The sequence below is a fragment of the Pholis gunnellus genome, assembly GCF_910591455.1.
Source record: "Pholis gunnellus genome assembly, chromosome: 14".
Lineage (NCBI taxonomy): Eukaryota > Metazoa > Chordata > Actinopteri > Perciformes > Pholidae > Pholis > Pholis gunnellus.
Window position 1 is genome coordinate 15,557,416 of NC_136541.1, and position 25,479 is coordinate 15,582,894.

The 25,479-nt window shown below is 44.9% G+C and overlaps 1 protein-coding gene across 2 annotated transcripts in view; it reads right to left on the minus strand.

Annotated features, from left to right (window-relative positions):
- The window catches only part of gpc5c (glypican 5c), an 87,339-nt gene that overhangs the window by 53,302 nt on the left and 8,558 nt on the right, over positions 1 to 25,479 (minus strand). For both annotated transcript variants that reach the window (XM_079172697.1, XM_079172696.1), the window contains exons 2-3: positions 25,227 to 25,388; positions 11,634 to 12,337 (exon numbers count right to left, since the gene is read on the minus strand). In XM_079172697.1, the coding sequence (XP_079028823.1) occupies positions 11,634 to 12,337; positions 25,227 to 25,388 (866 nt within the window). The remainder of the gene's footprint in view (positions 1 to 11,633; positions 12,338 to 25,226; positions 25,389 to 25,479) is intronic.

Here is a 25,479-nt window from a genome sequence, read left to right on the forward strand (position 1 = left end):
ATTAACCTTAACTCCCTCCAGACCAATAAAACATGCTCACATGTGGTAGGGCGGCCCACAGCCACACATGGCCATGGCCATAGCCACACACACACACACACACACACACACACACACACACACACACACACACACACATGCAATAATGCCACACACACATTACATTGTGACGGCGAGAAAAGACAGAACATAGCAACTGTTTTAGCCTATGGAGCCCTCTCAACATACTAAGTCACATGCTATTTGCATGTGCTGCATGTACTGTCTGCACAACATGACGTAATCAGACATTCATTAGAACAATTGTACATTTAAAACCTGTGAAATGGGTTGTTTATTGAAATGAGGTTTGCCAAATTAAGAGTGTCTGAGCAAGGGTAATAGCAAACAAGGATATTCTAACATTTACAGTTCAGTGTATGTTTTGTTGATTAGGCCAGGGCTTTCAACATTGCATTATTAACACTGGCAAGTAGGCTAGCGTTTGTGGCAACAAAAACAAAGTGACTCAGTTAAAAGTCTGATAATTCCAAGAAGCAGCGAAGCTATAAATGTCAAAGCTGATTCATTTAACAGTGTAAGCATGCAACATTAAGTACTCAGCCAATATTTCAGACTGAATTGAACCATATGCCTCTTCATTTATTGAGCAAAATACATTTCTATGACATCAATTCCAGAGATTCAAAACCAATATTTGAGACAACATACAGTCCCATGAGATCATTTCCAGGCGACAGCGTTTGGGAGGTCTGTGCGTCCGTTTGTATGAACGTGGTGAAGCTGGCAAGGAGCAGGAGAGATGGGCAGGTGAAGTGAAATGTGTGAATGTTGTGTAAAAGCGTTTTGAGTAGTCGGAAGACTATAAGGCGCTATAGAAGTCCTTTTACAATTTACCATTACTAGTTAGTAATAATAGTTATTGGTAAGATACAAATAGTTTAAAAGAGCAGGAACGTACTTACTGGCTGTACATTAAGTTTTAATTACATGTTATGACGCTTAAGTTGATTGGTTCAATTCAGGACATGAAAAACATCCAAAAAAGGTCAAAGAGCTTCAGGTTATCATTTCTCTGCAGCAGTGAGAAATGGAGGATTAAGACAGGATCTAATCCCGCCATTGTGAACTTTTCAAAGAGGCAGACTGAACTTTTAAATCCAGTGCCATTTCTCACCTGCCTTTGCGTGACTCTTTGCTATTCTCCAAAGACCAAAAAATGTAAACATCCGTGTAAAATATGAACATCAAGAAGAGGTCACCCACAGTTCTGTTTGTATTACCCCAATATTTCTTAAAAACCAAACCACAGAGCTACTTTTGGAGAGAACGGAAAGGATTGAACCGAGGCCAACATTTCACAACAAAAAAACGCTGACGCAAAACATTCTTGTGCCTAACTAAGCATACGACAGCGTAAACAGAACACAAAGTCACCGTAGGGAAAATAAACAGCATCCTCGTTTATGGATCCTCTGGAGAAATGGAGAAGCGCTCTTATAGGTTGGATCTTGTCACCACATACCCCTCAGGGCCAATCAGACAACAGGTTGAACAATAACATGGGCTAGAACCTCTGCCATAAATCAATTATCTCCTGACCTGATGATGGCGTGAGAATGAAAATCCCATTCGGGCACAGCATGAGTACTTGGTTTTGCATGTGTGTGTGTGTGCGTGTGGTTGGGGGGGGGCGGGGGGAGCACCTGTTTGTCCTTGTTATACCTTCACAATTTCAGCTATTTTGCAGAGCATTCCTCATATGATTGCCCGAGGACAGAGTCTGATGGAGGGGGGGGGGGGGGGGGGGATCTTTTGGGGATGCGTGTAGTCCACATAGAAGGACTTCAGGGAAATACAAGGCATGTTTTCTATGTGTATTTGAGCCAGTGAAATTTGATTTCTACTGCTAGGCCCAGGACGGATCACTGTTTCTACAGCTACGTGTCTTTTACTGGTTTGCATACGAGTAGAATAGACATTATTCCACTCAAACCAAATCATTTATTTTGACCATAAGTGTGTGTAGCAGGATCCATTCCAACGTGTTCAGCTCAAAAGTGCCGTGTGTATCTGCGCCTTATGCACATATCATCGGCTCAGCGCTGGCCAAGCCCAGGGCCATCCCTCCTCTCGGGGAGTATTGGTTTACAGATAGCAGCGGTGGTCTTGTCTTCCCAGTTTATTTATCAAGGGATTACCCAGTAAAGCTGAGGGAACTTTCTCAGCCCCCCAGTCACCTCAGGCACATTGCATTGTGGGATGAAAAGGGCTTGTTTGGTCAGTGAAGAACCCCTCTCTTCCACTTTTACATAGTGTGTGTGTGCTAAATGTGCAGGCAATCTGCTCGCCTAATGCTACGCACTGTGGAACAGAAGCACATCTGTCAGCTCGGCCAAAGTGAGCAACGACTAAATGTTCTTTCTAGAGATCAGAAATTCATAACATCCAAGGTACAGAAAAGTCATCCTGAGACTGTGTTATATAACAGTTCCTGACCGTAGCTAAATCAACATCCACTTTTCAACCTATCTTTAGGGATTGTTTTTCATGTATCACAGTTATGACTCATAAGGGTCAATGGCCTGAATGGTCCGGAGAAATGCAGACCACTGGTTTGTGCCATTAGTTGTATTTTTGGAAATGAATCCCAGGAATTCGCTTCAAGATCATTGCTTGCACTGTCTCAGTGCTGTACATTTGTGTTAATGCATGCTTCAAGTGTACATTTTATCAATTCACAACGGCAAAAAGCTCATACTTGCATATTGTCTCCGTTTTCATTCACATCCTTGGGAAGAGCTCTCGGGACTGCTGCTTACATCCGTTATCCAAACCACAGTCCCTGTCATCTCAAGACATCTCATAACCGTGAAATATTCCCCCCCAAAAGTGTCAACAGTGCCCTGCTTCTATTTGGGTTTAGATACATGATGCACTGACAGAGTCAGAGAAGAGACATCACATAACACAGAAGTGCCTGTTTAGTACCAAGCTGGACCACCTTTACAGTAGGAATTTTATTCAACATGAATGTCACTGCTTTCCATGAGAGTTATGTAAAGTAACCAACGACGGAATGAAAGAGCAGAAAAGAGAGCAAACACAATTAGCTTTATTGGTATTTACTGCATTGCGGTTCCGAACTAAAGGAGTAAAAAAAAAGCAGAAGAAAAAATGCAATCAGTAGCCAAGTAGCGACATGAGTAGCGGTTCACATTCTGGTGGGCTCTCTATTCCACCGCACAGGAAGATGCTTGATACTTTGGCAACATAGTTGTTTATGGTGTTTTCTCCAAAGAAAACCCGAGGCATCACTTATGTTTCAAATGACTGGACTTTCTTGCCGTCGGGTATCTCGATAATTGTGTTTTTACAAGTAACAATTTCCATTTCTAATTGCGACACGTGAACACGCAGTAGAAAGGGAGGGCCTGCTACTCGCGAGGAGAAGGCTTTCCCGTTTCTATTTGCACAAAGTGCATTTTTCCTCATGTTAAAGTACGAGAAATCCTACTGTTGCCATGTTTATATGTATAGCAAGGTTTCAGCTCGATAAAAACACTTTGCCCCTTTATTTATGTATTAAGATGACTACCAGAATTCTGCAGGACTCGCAGTGTTGTGGTGGAGGCCTTGAGGTTAAGGAAGCAAGCTTGTGCCAGTGGACCAAACCCTGGACCATCTGGGAAATTCTGGGTGGGTTAAGGGAATAAGGAGGTCTCTCTCCTACCTCAGCAACACTATCAGGCTGTGTTTTATGTTTAACCACACAAAGAGACAGATGTAGGCTTCAAGGTGTTGAGTTTAATCAGACCATAATGACCTCAAACAGCGGTCAGCACGGGACTAGGGCAGGATAATTCAAATTTGTCATCTGTAATATAGACCGCAAGGTAACTGTACAGTCTACTTGGATATAATAACATGCCTGCGTTCCCAAAGATGTAAAGTGGTTTCGGGTGGAGGCTCACTGTAAACGACGAAGATTTTGCTGTGTGCAGAGCTGGTTATTCACATACATTTTAACACATACATTTTAACACATAAATTAAACGACGCGTTTCTTATTCATAGCTACATAAAATTCCATTCTTTCATGATGTATGGGTAGTGATTAGACCTGTTGATGACAGTATGTCTTGAGTGAAGGAGAGAAAGCAGCCGTGTGACTCAAGGATGATACAATAAAAGACGTGGGGAACCAGGTCTTTGTGTTCATGCACCCATTCAAGTTGGAGAGCAATGTTTCAGGTGATGAAAGCTTTAATCAGCCCCACGTCCTCTCTTTAGACGAGAAACGTTTTAGCTCTTACATACAGAATGAAATATATCTCTTGCAGCCTTGACATTTTTTAATGGAACTGCTCATCAATAACTCACTTGTGATTGAGTAAATATATTTTTTTATTATACGAGACTAAAAGTGGAAAATTCTTCTGTCAAGCACTGAGATTATACAATACATGATGCACAAGGTAACGGATGCCCTCATAAGTATCAGTTATGAATGACTAAAACTACTAACTGTTAACTAATAATGGTAAGCTGTGAACACTTTAAATAATTTAACAAATCCATCCATTAATTACTCATAACCGCTTATCCTATTCAGGGTCGAGGGGCAATTTAACTAATGCCATCCTTTCACATACACTGTACTTCAGTTCTTTTGGTTTGGAAAGATTAAAGCTGCTCACTACAAATTAGTCAAATTAAAGAAAAGCTGCATCACGGACAGATGTGTGGTCCTACGTATGAACTGGAAAAAACAAACAAGTTCCTAATCAACTCATAATTTACTGAATACAAAAGAATAAATGAATGTAAACATGATGTAGCCTGAAGATAATAATGTGTTGTAGCTTTAAATCAAAAACTAAAACGGTCTGAATAGACTATAAACACATTCAGCATTCAAAACGCCCCCCCGAGCCGCTCGTATAAGCGAATAGTGACAGTCTTCCACTTGGCCTTGAGCGAGTGAGTGTCGCTGATTTACAACATTACTCTTCCCCCCTTGGCTTCTTTTCTCTCTCTCTCCCCCCGCCAATTGTTCTTTGTCATCTATTTAAGTTCTCCCTTTATTCTTTCTAAATCACTTTGCCTCCATCTTTCTCGGCATGTCTTCACTCTGCATTCTCTGTCAATCAGACCCCTCCCCGTCTGTTTCTCACCCTCTTATCCGAATGATGTCAGTGCTAATTAAAGAGAGACTCAGTCCCTCGTATATCACGGGGAAAAGTCCTTGAGATTCCAATCGGGGGAGAAGAGAACATTGAATTTCACTCTCCACATTGGGGCTTGTTTACCCTGATTAAATCGCTCGCAGATGATCTAAAAAAATGAGAGGCCCCTTATAAATATGGGTGTCGCTTTGGAGTTTGTTTACAACGCTCGTCCATCCTCGTAAAACAAACTCGCGAGAATTACAGACGCAAAATGTGGCGACATGTCTCGGAGGGTTCAAGTGGTGTTGCACCGCAGAGATGGAGGGAAAAAAAGACAAGAGAGACAGAGGAAGTTCAAGTGAGTTCATCTCGTCTGTGTCTACGTTATGGTGGATCAAGACGCTCACAAGCGAAGAAAAGGAGCCGGCGGACAGAAGCTTTGAGAGTCCACGTGTCCATTTGAAGGCTTCCAGTGAACCCGCAACTACCACGAAAATCATAACACGGATTCGGGTTAACTTCACAGCAGCACCTGCCTGATGTTAGAACGCCAGCCAGCTCCCGTTTGAAGGTGCTGAAACAGAAGGCCAGTGTGCATCCAGGCATCAAGTGAGGATGTCGGGAATATGAGGACGCACAGGGGTTGGCAGGGGCTATTTCAAACATTAAAGGAGGGCTCACAGAAGAGGAAAAAGACCATGTGGTCGGGGGGTGCTGACGCAATGGTGGTATGAACACCACATTTAATCTAGATGAACCATTATCTAGAAACAAATGTTCAAAAAGAATCTGATCAACAATCCCAGAGATGTTTTTTTTCTTTTTTCCATGAACAAGTTGTGTGATACTGAAACTCCTTAAAGTGGACAGAAGCAATATTACAGACTGAGGTGTCCTGATTTACTAGATAACAGACAAGAGGCACAAACTCCTCGTCATGTCACGGCACGCTCTCCGTCACAATTTAAATTCACAGCTCAAATCAAACTCAGATTTTGATTCAGCCAGTGACAGACTGTGATCAGTGTGAGGAAGACTTATGGATACGAGCTTTGATATTTTTCAGTGTCATCAACGACAACATCAGCATATTTGTACTCTTGTCAACCCTATTTTGTCGTCTCCCTACCTCCCGTGTGAAACAGTCAATCTGAGAAGCAGACCGCATGCTCTGGAGGAAAGCCCCACATCTCTGTGAACATGTCATCACCTTATAATCAACTGCACATCTGAGAAATTACGTCATTTCTATAATTATATGATTCCACCAATCCCCAGTCATGGTTGACAGAGGAAAAATAATATACCAAGGACCACTGCTTCATGGTCACATCCAAATGTATTGGCCCAGCAATCAATCGGCATGGCGATTGCTCACTTTTACAACTTGCCCTTTTTTTTCAGAAATGCAGGATTTCGCTTGTGGTGTTGAGGGCTGCAGCGTATTATCAGCAGCAGCTAAAAGAGGGAAGAGGAGCTGGAAACGAGGCACAAGGGTGGCTGAGGAGAAGAGAGGCTGCCCCCCCCCCCCCCCCCCCTCCCTCCTCCCCCCCATCATTAGCTAATGGACTGCTGAGTAAGTCAGTCAGTCAGCTTGAGGGTTGGACGCCGTGCCAAAGGCGCACCCAACTCAGAAAGATGGGCTAAGCGTATAGATTGGCCATGAGCGCATTTTGCGTCGGCTCCATTCTGCTAACGGCCTCAAACATTAGATACAGAAAGCATACTTTGTGTAAAGGCTTGAGGCTGCGTAGCTAATCCTTTTAGATGAAGTGACCTCCAGAGGTGGGCTCAGCAGCTGATGTCAGAATGTATCTCAAGTACAAAATGTAAAACAGTTAATTCAATTACACATCACACTGCATGTCAACACAATGATACGATACGGGATTGATCTACGTTTAAACTGCAGGAATGCGATGTCCTTGAACTTTTCACAATGATAACCGGTAAGACGTTCGTAGCATTCAGCTAAGTAGTTTTGTCAGTAATTCTGGTTACTCTAGTTCCTCTGGTCTTCCTCACTTAAATCATCTGGGGAGAGCTCATTTAAACATTAACAGATTAATTAATCTATCTGTCAGGGCATGTAATGTCTTTAATTTAGCTCTTTATTAGCTCTTTATTACTGCTTGTAATCTTTATGTCGAATAGATTTAGTGGTCATTTATTTTATGCATACAGTTATGAATACTTCAATTTCCTTCCCCTTTATATTCATTTATTTACAGTTTCTTGAAAACATATTGGTAAACTGTGTATTTTCTACATTGCCCACAATGGCCTGACACAGTATTAACGGTGCGGCAGAAATATCTGGTGGTACACAGTGTGTACAGTATATTATCATATTGCGTCATATAAAACACAAGGTTGCAGAGATGGGATTGGGAAAGCAAAATAAAAAAGTTAGTTTTCACACCAATGATATTCCATCGTATTGTGGGATGGAGCAAAAGAATGTAAGCCCCTGCAGTCTGTTGAGGTGCCGCCGTGGTGAATGGAAAGCTTCCAGTCATGCAACTGGCCCTTGTTTCCATTATCTACAGGCCCAGGCTGCTATTATCATTCCTCCATAAGACTGTAATGAGAAGCTGGGGTAAAACCAACAAGCGGATAAGGTAGACCTGCATATAAACTGCTCTAATCTGGACCACGGCGACTATTTCCTCATAAACTGACTATGAAGCGCTCAGAGTGAATGAATGGGTGAGGGCGTGAAGGTGCGAGTGAACGCACGCTTCTGCGTGCTGCGATTTAAAGTCTACTCATCTTTGGCAAGCAGAAGACATAAAGTTCCCCTCTGGGTCATATGAGCCATATCATTTTTTTATGGCCGTGTCAATAAACAGCAGCCTGCGGCCTCTCCGGCACGGTTGAGGGAGAAACTCTAATGTGAATTCAACAGGGCAGCATTCAGAAGGAGAAAACCCTCACTGGGGGCTACCATTTGCACAGGGGCCCAATAAGAGCGGCCACTTTTACTGGATATTTTTCGCTTAATTGTGTCTACTCAACATAATCCAGGCCCCCCCCCCCCCCCCCTCATATATCCATAACAATAACCACTTCCCTCCGCCCCACGTTCACGCTCCATCTCAATAAGAGCAGGAATGTGTTCAAACAGAATCTATCCTCTTGCTGCCCCACATAACTATCAATGGCTGCCTTTCACGCTTACGCGCGCCGCTGGTATTGTCGCAGGGTGGGCCGCACATCCAGGCTCCTTGCAGGACTTCTAAAAACCTGATACCTGCACACGGTGTGGTGATGTGTGTGTGTGTGTGTATGTACAGTATATATATGTGTTATGACCCGGGTCCTAACCTATGACGTACTGCAGCATATAGTGCAGACTCTGTAGTCTGCAGCGCTCTAAGTGAGAGAGAGAGAGAGAGAGAGAGAGAGAGAGAGAGAGAGAGAGAGAGAGCAACCACAAAATGGTTTGGGATAATATCCCAGTGTAAAACCACACAGTCACAATAATTCCTTTAATAACAACTCTATATAATATTCGGACTCGGCAGAAAAACAGAGTTACTTCTTTGTTCTTGACTTCGCACAAGTGCAAGTAATAACAGTAGGTCAAGCAAGGTATGCACTTTGTTTGTGCACTTTTTTTTTTGTATGAAAATAATTAAAAAAGGTGTTTAAAATTGAGAATTCATCTGGGAGGGGGAGGGGGGGGGGAGGGGGTATACGGAGGTGTAAGGGTGAAGGCGGCTACGCTGACACAGTAGTTGTGCACTGGAGACTTAACGGTTTTCCTTGACAGGCCACCGCGGCTTTATGAAAACAGACTGCGATTTTAAAAGGGCCATAGGTTCCAGGTAATACATGCCAATAGAACTTGTGTGTTATTCTGTGTGTGGCTAAGTGTGTGTGTGTGCCTGAGCGCCTAAAGTGAATGAGTAAACGTGCGTGCTCATGTTTTTGCCCTCTAGCCTGCGTGAAGCATTGAGAGCGCAGCAAACGGGAGCCACCAGTGTCCGACTGGGGGCCACCTCCTTTTCCTGCAACAATTCTCTTTTTTTTGTTTTTTTTCAGCTGGCTGGATCTAGTTTGTATGGCCTAGCTGGAATCCTTTCAATTCCGTCCCATTTGTCCCCGCGCTGGGCTCCCTGCTACAGGCTTGCCTGTCACCCCATGAATACCAAGCAGGCACACACACACACACACACACACACATGTGTACGTACACACACGAAACACAAGCTGCGTCTCTCTCTCTCTGCATAGCTGTATTAGGTCAGTCTTTAAGCCTGGCAACCAACCCTTGTCTGTCTGCACATGCATGTGTGTGTGTGTACAGTAAGTGTCTACGCATTTGGATGTGTGTGTATGTGTGTGTGTTTAATGGGACCACACCAGTGCTTTGCATGTTGAAGGCCATGAACTACAAATTACTTACATTTTGATGTTACTGCCAACCACTTTCCGAATTGCATGTTTAAATATATATTTTTCCACCTTCCAGGCAGGCATTTGTTTTCAGTAATGAGTAACGTAAGGGAACTTGAAATTCTGTAATTGCATTACAGTTAGTCATACCAGGGGTTAGGTTGTCTGCTTGTTTGCTTGCCAGAAGTTGGATAGAGGGATGATGTCAGTTTTGTCTGGACCAGTGTGTAGGATTCAGGGGGATCTATTCGCAGAAAAGGACTATAATATTCAGAAATGTGTTTACCTGAGTGTTTAACCACCGGAAACTAAGAACTGTGTCCTCTTCATGTAGCCCGCCATATTGCACCGCCATGTTTCTATAGTAGCCCAGATCGGACAAACCAAACACTTGCTCTGGAGAGGGTCATTTGCATTTGTACGTTACCTAAAGGCCACCGTAGTTCTCCAACACGGTTGGAAAGGGGAGGGGTGAGGGGGCAAGTAATCACTAGTCTTTGAGACTAATTGACGAGTTCATTGGAAGACTGCACTGTATATTAAGTCAAAGTTGAATCATCTAACAGCTTGCACATGATGGCTTCTATAGTGTTGTCTTACAGTTTACTTCCGGTTCTGGAAACAGATTCAGTGTAGACTTGTCAACAAGTGGTCCCATTAAAGATTAGGGAACAGCTGCACCGTAAATAACATCTAAAGTATTGCTCTTCCTTTTTTCTGATCCCATATTCAACACAGTTCATCACAGAAAGTTCAACAGAGTAACTCGAGGTGTTGAAAGGATATTTAAAAATATCTGTAACCCGTCATGGAGAGAGGTGGGGATGAGGATAATGGAGACACAGACTGGGAGAATAAAATAAATAAATAACACACAGATCATTCCCACAACTCGCGAAAGTCAAGTCCAGCCACCTACTCAGAACTGCAAAGGGGCCCACGAAAAGGTAGTGGAGCTATGATGTCCAGAACTCTCCAGCTCGTGCCCAGGGGGAGAGACATGTGTAAGTGCTCTTATAGATTCATTTCAAAACACTGTATGTGCATGCACTGCATCCACAACCATGCCTGAAATTTAGCCGAGAGAGGGAGATGCAATGGGGACTGAATGCAAGTGATACAGTTGTTATGGTCCTCTTGATGATGCACATAAATCTCTGCTAATCACCTTCTGCTCCTCGGTGTATGACTCACGTTATCGTACACCCGCATGCACGACCCCACCTTACATAGAGGAAGAAGGGTATTGCTGAAAATGTGAAGATAGAGAACACGGTGTACTGTATTCACAGAACTAGTACTTGATGTACTATATATTACTTGTATGCAGGGATAAGTGTGAGACGGGGAAACTATTACAAAGATTTGATGTTGACTTTTACAGCCATCTCTAAATGGATTTTTTGTTTATTCTGTATAGTTGAACCTAAGGCTTGCTGTGAACGTAAGTTATATGAATCCAAGATACGTTGCTAAACAAAGCAGAATATGAACTCTAGATTTAGCTGTACTGTTCAGCTGTAGGAAATGTCTGGCAGTCATCCATGAAACCCTCTGTGTTGTGAACATCCAGCTCAAAATCCTATATAACATGAGGCATATGGTAATACTCACAGCATGCAAGTACTCAGTCCCCATTTTAACCACTACTTTTATTATTTTCATCATAGTCAATGAGGAATTCATAATATCCGCCCACAGTCAGGACCTAAACAATAACGGTGACTTTTAGCTGCCTTGCCATTTTGCCAAAATTAGTCCTTCTCTAGCCTGAGCTCAGCCTGCATTTCTTTGAAGGCGGCTCAACTCTTTTTTTGTAAAAATATTGTTTTTCTCTGAATAGTTTAAAACACTGTGCAAACATTAATGCCGTGTGCAGGATTCTTTGTTGCACCGGTGGAAAAAACTAGCTCATAACCCACAAGCAGCCCGCAAAACCTTTCCAATCAATACATTGAATATTGCCAAAGTACATGTATAAAACAAAGAGGTTAAACAAAAAAGGTTTGGAGGCCTTTTTGCACGTGCCATCAAAAGCTGCTGATCTAGTGCGTGACTTACTGTGGCTGTAATGAGCGGACCGTGGCGCTGTGCGTAGAGCAGGGCCTCGTTAACGTGCCCCCTGACCCCGAGCAGGGCTAGTTCCAGACTGTGGTGCCCGGCCATGGCGTGGGTTAGCTGCTCCAACAGGCTGGTGTACCGCCTCCAAGGCTGATCCAGCTCGGACACGCTGGCCAGGCAACCTCGCATCACGTTCAGACAGTAGCCCACGCAGGGCTTGATGAGCGTCAAGCCTCTACAGTGGGAGCAGTACACCATCTTCACCAGGCCCTTCACGCACTCTTTGCTCATGCCGACGTGTTCGGTGGCGTTCATCACTTCCAGACCCTCCTCCAGGGCCAGGCCCAGTTGTCTCCCGGCTCCCAGTGCCCCAGCCAGCTCCTGGGCCATGGCGGCCGGATGAGGCCCGAAGGGGTTGACGTCCTGCCTGATCATGCGGAGGCAGTCGTCCATTTCGCTGCCCATCGTCATGCTGCTTTCTAGCCCTGGATTGATGAGCCGCGTGTAGGCGAGCGGGAAGAGGTCGTTGAAAAAGTGGTGGATCGACGCCTCGACGGAGACGTTGGCCCCGCGGAGGTAGAGGGAGAGGGAGGAGAAGAGCTGGTTGACGTGGGGGAGGGCTTGGCGGGACACGGAGGAGTAGGTTCCCTCCAACAGAGAGCTCAGGTGGCCCTGAGAGAAGGATAGAAGGTACTGGAACATGTCTGCAAGGAGAGCAAAAGAGAAACACGGGAGATAAGAGATAGAAAAGACCCGGGCAGATGACATTTTATGTGAGAGGCATATTGAAAATCATTGATGACGTGAAATGAATGGGTAAGGCATCCGAAATGCAAACGCTTATCCAAACCCTGGATCTGAACCAATTAAAGCTTGGCTTGAGTGCATCAGTAAGTTGGGCTGAGAAACCAGCGTCAAGTTTCCCTATAATGCTGTTGGATATGATTGTGCATGAAGTCATCACCGCAATAAGTTTGTCTTAAGAAGACAGTCCCTGCCTGTCTACAGAAGGAGAGAGAGAGAGAGAGACAAAGACAGAGAGAAAGACAGAGTCAAATTAGAAACGATGAGAAAGACACACTGCATGGAATTAAAAAGAAAAATAGATCCACACAACAAATAGCTCCCGTTAGAAGGATTTTTATTGCTGTGTAACGTTTCAAGGACCAGGCTTTATATTTTATATGTATATGCTACCAGCATACATGCTTGTAAATGCATTATGGGTGTTTAGGATGGCGAGCATGGTGCTACACAGAAATTACACAGCAATAAGAAATTCTTCTTACGGGATCTATTTGGTGCACGGATGTATCTGTTTTGAACCCTGCTATGAGTCGCCAGCAACGGCAATCAGTTTTCTCTAGCAAACACTGTAAATTCCAGATTTTGCAGCGGTGTTTGACATGCCACCAGCCCACCGCACACACACACACACACCAGTCATCCAGTTCTTATGTCATTTCCTGGAGAGCAAGTGAAGTTGGAAAGCAATCAGTGATGTCAGTGCAGAGGCAGAGATTAGTGCCAATGAAGTGCCACTTCTTGCTAAGCAAGGTACTGTAACAGAGCAGAGAGACAGAACGACAGAGGGTAGAGCAAGGGCGGGGAGGAAAATAAATGGAATTTGGAAGAACTGTTTGACTCTCTTCCCTTGCCATTTTCTCTCCCATTTCTAGTCTACTAGAAAATGATGTAACTATTACTTTGATCAGAAATGATCCCTTAAAAACAGAAAAACGGGCGATTTTGCATATTACCAAGGGTCAACCTCCCGGTTTGAAAAGTGAAGCCGATGCAGAACTGCCTCAAACCTGTAGTTTGTTCTACTGGCCAGCAGGGTGGACTCGTCTGGTTGCAAAAAGAAGTCTAAAGTCTTTGAGAAAATGGCCCAATTTCTCACTCAATGTATTACCCTCAGTTAACATTTTATGCTCTCAATCGCTAGTTTCAAGCACAGACTGTATATAAGAAGTGGATGTAGTCACTGTGACGTCACCCATTAGCTTCTGTACTGCCGTTTTAAAGCCTTGTGTTCAGCACTTTGGCCGTCGCCGTGTTGTTTTTTTGAAGTGACACGGGAGGGCGGAGCTAAGTACAACCCAACGCTGAAGAGAGAAGAGATTTTAAAGTGACCAAAATGTTACGCCTAAATTTCATGATAATTGAAACACATTGTGAAAGGGGTTGAACGGGGTCGAAAACACGGACATACAAGTAAAAAAATGCCTTGTTGTGTTGGGTTTTACTTAGTTTTGTGTGTGTGTGCGTGTGTGTGTATGTAGTATGTGTGTGTATGTATGTAATATGTGTGTGAGTCCTCTGTCCTGGACACAACACTCTACTCTGGGGTGTGATGTCAGCTTAAAAGCATGACAGGACATGAAGGAGCAGTAGCAACTGTACAGAAATTGAGACAGGAGAGTGAGGGTGCCAACACCACCCCACCCCCACAACATACACACACACACACACACACACACACACACACACACACACACATCCATGAAATTAAAAAACTAAGGATAAGACCACAGTGTGTTACAATTCTGTATATGCTGACTGCCAACCAAATTTAGTTAATCATGTAGTTTTTTTTTTAAATATGCTTGCTTTACGTTAACACTAACATATTCATTCATAAAAGGACCTTTCGCGTAGTGAATCTATTTCAGCACAGTGATTGTTACCAAATGAGTGTGTGTGTGTGTGTGTGTTTGTGCCTGTGTGTGTGTGTACAGCCCCTCCCAGCACACAGACAGAAGGATAACAACAGTCATGTCCTCCTCAACAGCTGCACTAATATGACCGCTGTCTGTGACACACGGGGACTCCCCACCGGCCAGCAAAAGGCAGAACTCGTTTGCGATGCACCAGAAAGCTCCATCACCGTGATCAGAGCTGCTCCCGCACCACATAGCATTCAAAATTGCGGCCCATTAGCCGGGCTTTGGAGAGCGCGGCCGCGTGTGACGGAAATAAGGCCGACAGACACGGCAAGTAATGGTCTGTTAGGGATTACTACTGCAAAGTGAAGGGCGACAAGCTGCAGTCTGACTAGCAGTCAGAAGGAGTCACTAGAGACGGACCATGAAGAGCATGACAAACAGAAGAAAATGAAATTGCATTTGATTTGTCGAGAAGTGATAGTTTCAGTTCCACCTCGGTGTCTCCTCAGCCTGTGGGGCCCCAGAGTGGGTACCAGTGTGAGGTCTGAGGCCTGCTCGCCTGCCAGTCAGACATTTACACCACAAGATGTACCCACAGGCTAAGGTTACACGGCATTACATAATGTTATTATAAAGATGATCATGCTCAGAAATACCACGGTTTAATCTTACTCTCTGTGAGATGTGGTGGTGGTGGAGGGGGGGGGGGGGGGGGGGGGGGGGGGGGGGGGGGGAAACTAGACTACAAAAAAAAAGGAGGCAAATAAAAAGAAATTAAAAAGTTCTGTGTTATTCTTCTCCAGAGCACCATTACTGGATGCACATATTTCAAAGGGTTTCTGACGGGATCATAAAATCTTTAAGACATTCCGTACTTGTTAAAAAATTGTATTTTTATTTGCCAAGAGAGTGACACAGAGCGAGAACACGAAAGAGGAAAGAAAAAAAAAAAAGGTTGGGGGGGGGGGGGAGAGAGAGTGGGAGACCGCCAGGAAAAAAGGAATAAAAAGAAGCGACCGAAGAACCTTTGAACAAGGAAAAACAACTACTGTACAAGTGGACTCCACCTTGTGAACATGCTCGGACATCTGGATTCATTTGGCCTCTGGGTCCGGAGAACTTCCTTGTCTCTCCATGGCTGTAACTTCAAACACGTCTTCCTCTGAATATACTGAATGTAGGACAAGAGTCCACCTTTCGTCCTCTCCACACTTCCTCTGACAAACAAAAAAGCTGGATCCCCTGTTTCATTCATCAGTTATTTTCTGTTCTCCATCAAGTTCTCTCCCACACTCAAATGTATCCGGTTTCTCATTGTGTGATGAATCCAGAACAGTCGCTGTGGGGGTTTTTTTTTCTGCACTTTCCAGTACTGGGAAGCAGGGTGATAACAAAAAAAACAAGAAACCAGCAGCTTTTTAAGTCCTTAACTACCATCGCATGATAGTCAAATGAGTTTGATTGTTCTGGCTGACCACAGTGTCTGAATCTGGACTCGACACGCAGTCGTGGGTGGCTATCATTACCGTGTCACGTACACTCCCATCGGCAAGCCTCTTGGGAAATGAAGTCCTGATGGACTGAGGCTATGTTGCATGAAGCAATTCACTTTAATTTCCCACGGAAGTCCTAAAAAACTATGAAATTCAAACACGTAATTTGTCAAGCTAACTATACGGGACTAAATGAACAGGCCGGCTTCGTCTGCGGCGCTGATGTGACACACTCTCTGCTCGGAATAAACAAGGTGTCAAACGGATTAAAAAAGCAACAGCGTCAAAGCAGACGAGGCCTATGTATGAGTATGAATTACGACTTTGGGACGGGGTATTATACCATATCTTTCCACCAATGCTATGCCAAAGCCAAGTCTCTGAGATCACCGGGTCATAAGAACTTATTTCCACTTTACATCCTGCATGGCAACCCAGTGTTTTACTGGCACAATTAGTCACCATGGTGAAGCTTCCACAATAACGGAGTCAAAATAAGCGCGGCGGCAAGCTCTGTGATTTAAGTCTCCAGCTCTAGTGTTTTTTCGCCATTGCTACCCAGCGGCCCCCTGGTTTTCTCGGGCCACTCTCACACTGAGAGAGATGCACGTATGCGTGTGTGTGTGCTTAACTGAGAGAACCAGAGCATGGTATTTAAGTCCAAGGCAACAATGCTGGGTTACCGAATCTCAGCAGAGACATGTGGCACCAGGCGGCCATCATCAGATCAACATGGCAAGGGTGTCTACAAGGGTTGGACAAACAGATTGTACTGTGTGATTAGTAGTAGTCGTAGTTCTACAGCAGTAAGAGTGGTACTTGTTGCGATAGAAAGTTATTTGTTGATAAATATTTAAAGCCCGTGTGACTAACACTTAAAAATGTCCGACTTTTGGGCCTCTTTGTGGTGGTGGTATCAAAAAAGACACAAAGACACACTGGCCTTGTCTTATTCTCTCTCTCTCTCTCTCTCTCTCTCTCTCTCTCTCTCTATATATATATATATATATATATAGTATATATATATTCAAAAAATTAAAAAAAATTACATTGAAAGAATTTAAATTGATCATGTGTGGCCCTGGGACTTTTCCCGTCTTACACCAGTTGCATAAAACGAATTTACAGGGTTTGACTGTTTCTGTGTCCTAAGTAAGACCGCACCTTTTAACAAGTGGAAGTAAGAGTACATGTACAGTATGTCTGTATTTTTAAGTGCGTGCATGTCGGCCCGCGGAGGTGCGGCGGGCACATGTGCGTGCTCGAAGACGCGGGGTAATATTGTGATAAATGAGGTAGCAGACACTGTTCTCATACCAAGAGGCCGTGGGCCCCTTCCTATCTTGGCAATCAGTCCTTACTGGACCTCATCAGCCATTTTCTCAGGCGAAGCATTTTAATCCTGCCACAGGCTTGGGTTTCAGACAGGTCACCACACAGATATATGACACAGCGACACGTGTAGATTACATATCCTTGTTTTAATTAGTAGAAATACTGTACATAGGGCAAACTCACACCCGGCGCTGGTCATCTTTGGTTACAGGGGAGGGCTGCAATGTCATACAATCTCCCAGCCTCTAACCTTTCAGGCAACAGTTTAATGGGAATAAACTATTAATAAGTCAATGAATCAATCTGTTGATTAATAAGTCAATGAATCAATCTGTTGATTCCAAGGATGCACCGATCAGACTTTTTCCAGTCCCGATACGATACCTGGGCTTTGGATATTGGCCGATACCGAGCACCGATTCGATACCAGTGTTTAATTAATAAGCTGTACGTCTCACTGTGAGGAAGAGACTGGGATCATTCTTTTATGTGTAAGGCAACATCTGGCTTGACTTTCGCATTGCTTTCTTAACATTGTTAAACATAATGTAACTAATGAATATATATATATATATATATATATATATATATATATAAATGTGCTGGATTGTTATTTATTATAATAATGGCATCCGATAGCAGTTCAGCCTATAGTCACCGATACCCGATATCGGTATCGTGCATCTCCGGTCGATTCATCATACTTGTGGGGTAAAATCATACGTCTAACGTCTAAAGTGGGAGCATGACTCATCTGTCAGACAACAAGCGCAGACATGCTGTTCACGCAAACTTGACCGGCAAGAACTCCTGCCAAAAACACTGCGACTCCACAAGCCTAACCCCACACAAATTTTTGCAAACCCTGCCCCCCCCCCCCCCCAAATCCTAATTTGCTTGTCTTGCCCTATCAGGGGGCTAACAGGTGGGATAATGAGCTTGAGAGAGGGACATGAGGGGGAGTGTGAGGGGGAGTGTGTGTGTGTGTGTGTGTGTGTGTGTGTGTGTGTGTGTGTGTGCGCGTGCGTGTGTGTGTAAATTAAAAAGGACAGCCCAGCTATATCAAAACTCTGAAACATAAACAATTCCACAGATGCCAGGGGCGTTCGGGTGCACTAGGCTATAACGTGGCATGGGGGTAGGAGTGGCGGTGGAGATTGGGCAGGAGGGGAGGGGGGGGGCGGGGGGGTGATCACTGCTCTGGCCAAAGTAGGGAAACATGATCGAAGGCAGGGGAATGAGCGGACGAGAGAAGGACGGGGACAGAGGAGACAGAGCACGGGGGCTGAGGGAGGGAGGGTTGTTCAAATGGCTCATGCCATAAAGGGGAGATGTGGAAGGCAGACTGTTGACAGGCTGATGGACAGCACCTCTGGTCCTTGGCATTAAGGGGGCCACAGGCCTATAGCGACCCCCCATTGCTCTTATGTTTATTGGTGTGTAAATCACAGTGTCTCTTTTGATATAGTGTAGTGCTAAGGAGCAGCAGAGTGTCGAACACAGAAAAGTGTTTGCACTCATATAGAGCCACAACAAAACCAACAAGTAGGAGCGTTCTGACTCTTGAATGCAGCATTACTGCGCATGTACGTTCATACCCTTTTTCACATCTTACAATGACTGCTATGGTTAAATCCAGAGATTTAGTTGTGAAATATTGTTTTGATCTGCAGATTGGAGAAAAAAAAAGAAGAAAAGAATATGAATAAAAAGTAGACTCCAACTATTATTCTGACTGGAACATTAACAAGTGAATCTAAAAGAATGCAGGCGTTTTCTCCCAAACCAGGCTACATTGATGACTAACTGCCTGTGGTTTCGTGATGAATAAAAAAAGCCTTGTGAAGGTAATAAGCCGTTATATAAGTGGAAACTGAGAAAGAGACTGGGCACCAGGTTATCATGAAAAAGGGAAAGGAAAAGAAATATTTCAGCTTTATTATGAATCAAACATACGAAGGGTCACTTATGCATCGTTTCAATTATGAGCCAAAACTACATTTTGATAAAGCCTGAGCCATTATCCTTATGCCATTGAAAACAACACAAAAAAAACGCTTCAATCCATTTTGTGGGCTGAAATGCTAAATAATCAAGATAAACGTATAACAATATTGGTGAAGGACAAAGTCCATCATTAGTTCCAGAGTTTGCCGGTGACTGAGTTTGACTGCGTTGTGGTTGATTTAAGAGCAGACCCATGCCTGTTCATTTTGGCAGACGATACAGCAGATATCATAATCCATCACGGATCATACAAACAGGACACGGCTGGACAGGGTCAGAACTTTTCTTTTTGTCTGTTCCGTTTTTCTCTCATTTTCTTGTACCTCCTTCTCTGGAACACAACGGATGAACGACTGTGGGATCGGTGACTAGAGCCTGCCGTGGGGACTCCTTAATGGTGTGCTAGGAGCCATAGAGGCGAGGAGGAAGAAGGAGAGGAAGCAGAGGAGTGTCCGGCACAGGGCGTATAATGAGGAGAGAGGGCCGACTTGAACGAGGGGGAGTGATGAAGTGAGTCGGAGGTGAGAGACGGGAGACGGAGAGCCAACTCCCGGGCGTGCTTTGGGCCGAAAGTAACAGCGTGAGTCCCATAAACCTGTACGTCGCGGCGCTCATCCACTTATGCATCAGAAGCACATATTAACTACACACCCTGATCTCCCAAAGGCTCTCCCTCACAGACACGCAAGTCTGGCCAGTTTTCGGACGTGCACGCCCCCCTCTCCCTCACGCTCATGAACAACACTTCCACTATTACTCTCAGCATGACCTTATTTCCTTATTAAATCCTTTGCCTTGACAACATCGCATTCGTTAAAACTGCACAAAAAGGTAGATGTGTGACAATTACACCAAAAAGGGAAGGAGTCTGTCAATTCTGTTGGTTATGAGACATTTTATGATGACGATTTTTACTGCCAGCTGCTTTCCACAGAGATGCGTGCACACAAAGATCTATATCTCAAACTTACACACACACACACACTTTATGGCTTGTGGGATCATTCTGGGAAGGACGGGTGCAGCAGGCTCAGACAGGACACAGGAACAGGCCGGGCTGGACCAATCAGCGGCGGTAGAGCACAAATCCCATCAGCCAGGCAGACAGATTGTGTTCCAGAAAAGCCAAATTCTCTTGGACAGAGAACAAGCCCCGGGAGACGCGACTTTGTCTGATTACCAAGAAACTTCCATCAAGCTTATTGTGCTCATACGATCGCAGCGGAGACTGATGGAGCTTAGTCTACACCGAGAGCGCTTGTTGAGGCTAGCTGAAGGGCAGCATCGGAAATAGTGTTTGCAAAGTAGGGTCAGAAAGTCATCCCGTGAGGGAAGAGACGGTGTTGGCGAGAAATAAAGAGATATTTATCTCAGTTTCATTTCACGCCACGTCAAGTGATGTGCCGTGGTGGCTGGCGGCAAGCGGCAAGCTAATCTACACAGACCTCGTGTTTGTTTAGCCTTCAGGACGCAATGTTAGGGGAGCATGGGTGGTTGGTGAGGAAGAGCCAAATAACAACGACGTAGAAAAATGAGGGCAGACTTTCGGGGGCGAAGAAGAAGACGGAGATGTATTTTTGTGTTTATGGTGTATAATCTGCGGAGCGCACTCCGGCCGGGGTTAATTGTGAGACGTGAGGGTTCCCTGCAGCGCACATGTGCCCACCAAAGACCCAGCATGCTCTTGTTGAGCAACCGATGCTGGCCGAGCATGGACCACAGACAGAGAGAGAGACGGAGAGGGAGAAAGAGGGAGTGCAGCGGTACACAGTGAATATATACAGGGCAACAAACCTGTTTATTGCACATTCTTTAAAGGCACACACACACACACACACCTGATAGAACTATACTCAAACACACCTGTGCGCACTGAAGTTTTTCCTATAACCACAAGCCCTCCCTCCGCCTCATTTTTTCTGTTTCCGTCTCTCCAGGCCCAACTCCCTTCTTCTCTGGATTCTCACATATTCATGCTGATGTCGGGGGGCAGATGAAAAGCTGAGGTAATTAGGGAAGCTTTGAGTGTGACTTTATGACTGTGAGAGGCTTTGAGCTTTTCCCCCCTCCCCCCCCCCCCCCCCCCCCCCCCCCTTTCCCCAGCGAGTCCTGCAAATTCTGAGGAATACACATCCTGCCTTCATGTGTCATGTCTGCTCAGGAGACTCGAGAGGCGTAGATAAATCACAAACACGCTCAGGACACACACACACGTACACACTCAAATACGCAATATATTCACCCTCGTTATTAGGTCCATAAACACTTTCTACCTCCACCCTGTATGATTAAATGAGACGTGTCGGGATGGATTCCGGATATCCTCCCTAATTTGAGCATGAGCTCATGGTGCAGCGCGATGTCATCCTGTGTCCAAGCGACAGCCTCTAGAGCAATAACCCTGTCGGTCAAAACATCTGCACAGAAAAAAAAAAAAAAGAAATAACACGCAGACACGAAGTGAGAGAGAGAGAGAGAAGAAAACGATAATGATGTGAGAGAGGACGAGGCTAAAAAAAAAAAAGATCACAAGCAAAAATAAGTGAGAGATCGCAATATAGATAGAGGGATTTGTGTCTGATAAAAATAATGAAGACGAAGCCGCCGCAGCCGAGCCATTCATCGTCCCTATCACTGTGTTTTAGTAAGCATGCAGACACACGTGCCCACAAAAAAAAAAACACACATAAATCATCAGCATTTTCATAATGAAGACAGTTGCCTTTACGCAGGGTGTGCTGTGTAAGCCACCCAGGAAGATCGGCCCTGGCAGTGAAAGAGAAGACAGCGGAGGAATTTGCAAAACAGTTTCATCTGGGGTGGCTTACGAACAATAAGGCTTGAGGCTAGAAATCCTTGTCTGTCTCTCTGTGCCTAGAGGGATTGAGGAGGGGGGGGGGGGGGCCGTCGCTCCTTCTCAAATGAAACCCCGTCCCTCCCCATTGAAGGACACCTGAAACGTTCGATGCGCTGCACTTTCATCGATGATAGAGAGCTATCTAGGCCAGCAGAATACATCTCTCTGAAAAGTATTTGTCAACTCCCGCGAGGACAACTTGAGCCCCGAGGTGGTCATGGTGACTCGCCAGGGTGGTAAATATTGTACGTGCTCACGTCTTCGGGAACACATGTATGCACACACACACACACACACACACACACACACACACACACACACACACACACACACACACACACACACACACACACACACAGACACAGACTAATCAAAATGCTCGAACACCCACATTACACAGACACACACACGCACTCACACAAACACAGATGTCATGGCCTTTAGCTGTGGGCCAGGTCCCCCTCATATCGGTGACACTCGTGATCAAATGTGTCAGCGTTTTCTTGACATCTGCTCCCCAGCAGCGCGAGTATACTATACCCAGATATTTACTCATCACTCCCACCTGTCATGTGCACGCACACGCAAGCAAATTGGATTGCCTGCACAACAATTTGCCAACAAGCGGCCGCTGTTTGACTGAACAAGTCATTTATGTGAGGGCATATTGGAGCTAACTAAAAGCAAGGCTCCAGCTCCTCAGATCAACTAGTAGCAGAGCCAATCAGACATACAAAGATTCAAGTGACCGGTCCATCTGTTCGACTTTCTCTCGGCCAATCAGGAGGCCACAGAGAGGTGTCCAGCTACTAAGATTACTCCAGATTGGCGAGCGCGGTCCAGTGCTAAGCTGGCCGAGCTTGGGCTCTGTGGTTGACACCTACCAGTAGTCACTACCTATCAACATACGGCATGGATTAGGAGAATCAGCCTGTTTGCGTGTTGGGGTTGAGAGAGGAGATCTAAGGGGGGGGGGGGGGGGGGGGGGGGGGCTGGCTGTGTGGGTTTTAGGAAAGTTGAAAGGAGGGAAGATGAAGAAGAAGGTATGCTACGGGGAAGGGGGTTGTTATGCAAAAAGATGTAACCTGCTAGCGTGATTTAAGGCGTGGCAGTGGCAGGGTAAAAATGGACGGCTATCTCTGGAGAATCCCAAAAGATTATCGGTGCTGTACACTTTTGTTTTTTGCAGCCCACAATTGAACCGGTTCCTTCATATATTAATACAGTATCAGGAACGTTTTGCGGGAAAAAACTATTCTTTCAGAAATGTGGTCTGTGTTTATGGGGTCACACTCATGACATGGCAACTCCCACACATGACAAAGCACAGTAGGGCCTTTAGGCCTGTCAAAACAAAGGCAGGCCAAGGAAAACACTCACACACACGCACGCGGACACACTCCTTAAACACACACACCATCTCCTTTCGAATGGTCTCGTCCTTTTGGCTAAACTTTGTCCACCAGCGGGAGTGATTTGGAGCTGAGGAGCTACAGCGCAGACAGATCGGACTTTGTTTGAGTTGAACGACAGACAGATAGAAAGCTGTAGAGAAAACAGTGGCCACATCATGAGAGGGTTACCAAATAGATGATTAGCAACAGAAGAGCAGAGTTTTCCAGACAACTGGCTCAGCGGTGAACTGTATGTGGTGCAATTGGATAGATACTGTACGAACAAAAAAAAAAAAGGCGCAGGAGAAGAAAGCTGCCCACAAAACAATTTTCCACCATCCAGCGTGTGAATAACGGCACCGAGGGCATCGGCCAAAATCATATTCTCATTACTTCATGCGGTATATGAGCCACTTGCTACTTCACATTCCACTTGAGGCGCTCAGACAGCACAGAGACTGTCCTTAGAAGGCCTTGTAAATTGAGGGATGGTGACATCATCATTTTCGGCACCACCGTACTCCAGTTCCCATTGTTATTCCATTGTTATTTTTCCACCGTGGCCTTTTCTGGATATGTGGAACACCTGATCTTCGTTCTCCAGACGGGCTCAGACATAAGGTAAGAAGGGAAAGATCTTAACGATGATGAAAAGGACACATACCAGGAGCACGATTCAAACACGGCTACTTCTATTCATGTAACTGCTTGTAATGTTTGACGCCACTGGAATTGAATATGGCGGCGGTGTTCTAGAGCGTTAAACAGTATGTGACAGTAATATATACTGTCCAGATGACATTTAGAGTTCAAACACAACCGTAACCTTATTGTTTCCATGACTGTTCTACTAACCCGTTTCATTCTCTATTACATCATTTGTTCACATACCATGCGACATCCACATCCATCTTAAAGCGGGACTTAACCAACATGGCGTCCAAGCAGTCCATTGTCTTATAAAACTAATTGCATGGTACCAAAAATTCCTGTAACGCTTAAAAACTGTCCAAAGCAGGTCTCCTACCCTGTGGGATGGTGTTTGGAGGTTTTACGGGAGGGAGAACTTGGGTCTATTTCGGAAATTCTATAATTTGAAACGACACTGCAATCACTAGGGGAAGAGGAAGGACAAGCTTGGGCGACTAGTGCACGGCTTGATTCAGCTGGGCGTAGTACAAAACCCTTTGGCAGGCAAAAGACCCAGTCAAACAGGCTTTGTATCTACAGCAGGGCTTTGTTTATCCGGAACTCAGACATCTGAACTGACCAGGCTACCAAAGAGGCATTGCGACAAAAAAAATAAGAATACACCCAAAAATACAAACCAAGCAAACAAACAAAACAAATTACTGTGCATTCTTTCACTTCCCAAAACTACTGTGATTTGTTCAAGGGTTCCAGTAATTGTTTTGTCCTGAGAGCAGGATTCGATAATGACAAAGCAGACCATCATCCACCAAATGCTAGAGTCTGAGTAAAAGGCCTCTGTACCCTCTTTTTCCCCCCGCTTACCCTCAGTGATCCCTCTTCACAGCTCTTTTGCTGCCAAACCCACAGAAGAAGGGGGGGGGGGGGGGGGCCTGCCCAGTTCCTGACTGCACATTTGCCTGCACGCCAGCTTCCGTGGCCCTGGGGGAACTTTTTTTTCCCCACCAAACACTGGACAAATAAATATTCTTTGGAATAAAGAAAACAAGCGCAAATGTTTTTTAATTTTTTTTTATTGCTGCATTTGGATTCAAAACGGGCGCACAAGTTCAGGTTCAGGTCAGCATGAAGCTGGGTCAAGTTTTTTTTTTTAAAAGAGCCTGGCCCCCTCGAGTCCCAGCACTTACCCTGGAAGGCATCCGAGTGGCCGGAGATGAGGTGCTCCAGCTCGTAGCTGTAGGACTGAATGTTGTGGAGGGTTTCCCTTTTCACAGCCAGCTGGTAGCTCTCCTCCATCTTCCGGGTGCAGCACGAGGGACCCTGGTGCTTACAAACCAACAGATCCACATCTAGGAAAGTCAAGCAGAAACGGACTTACGATTAATTATCTTTTTGATTTGTCTGTCTTTTTTATTTTCAAGTCAGAGGCAACACATATCA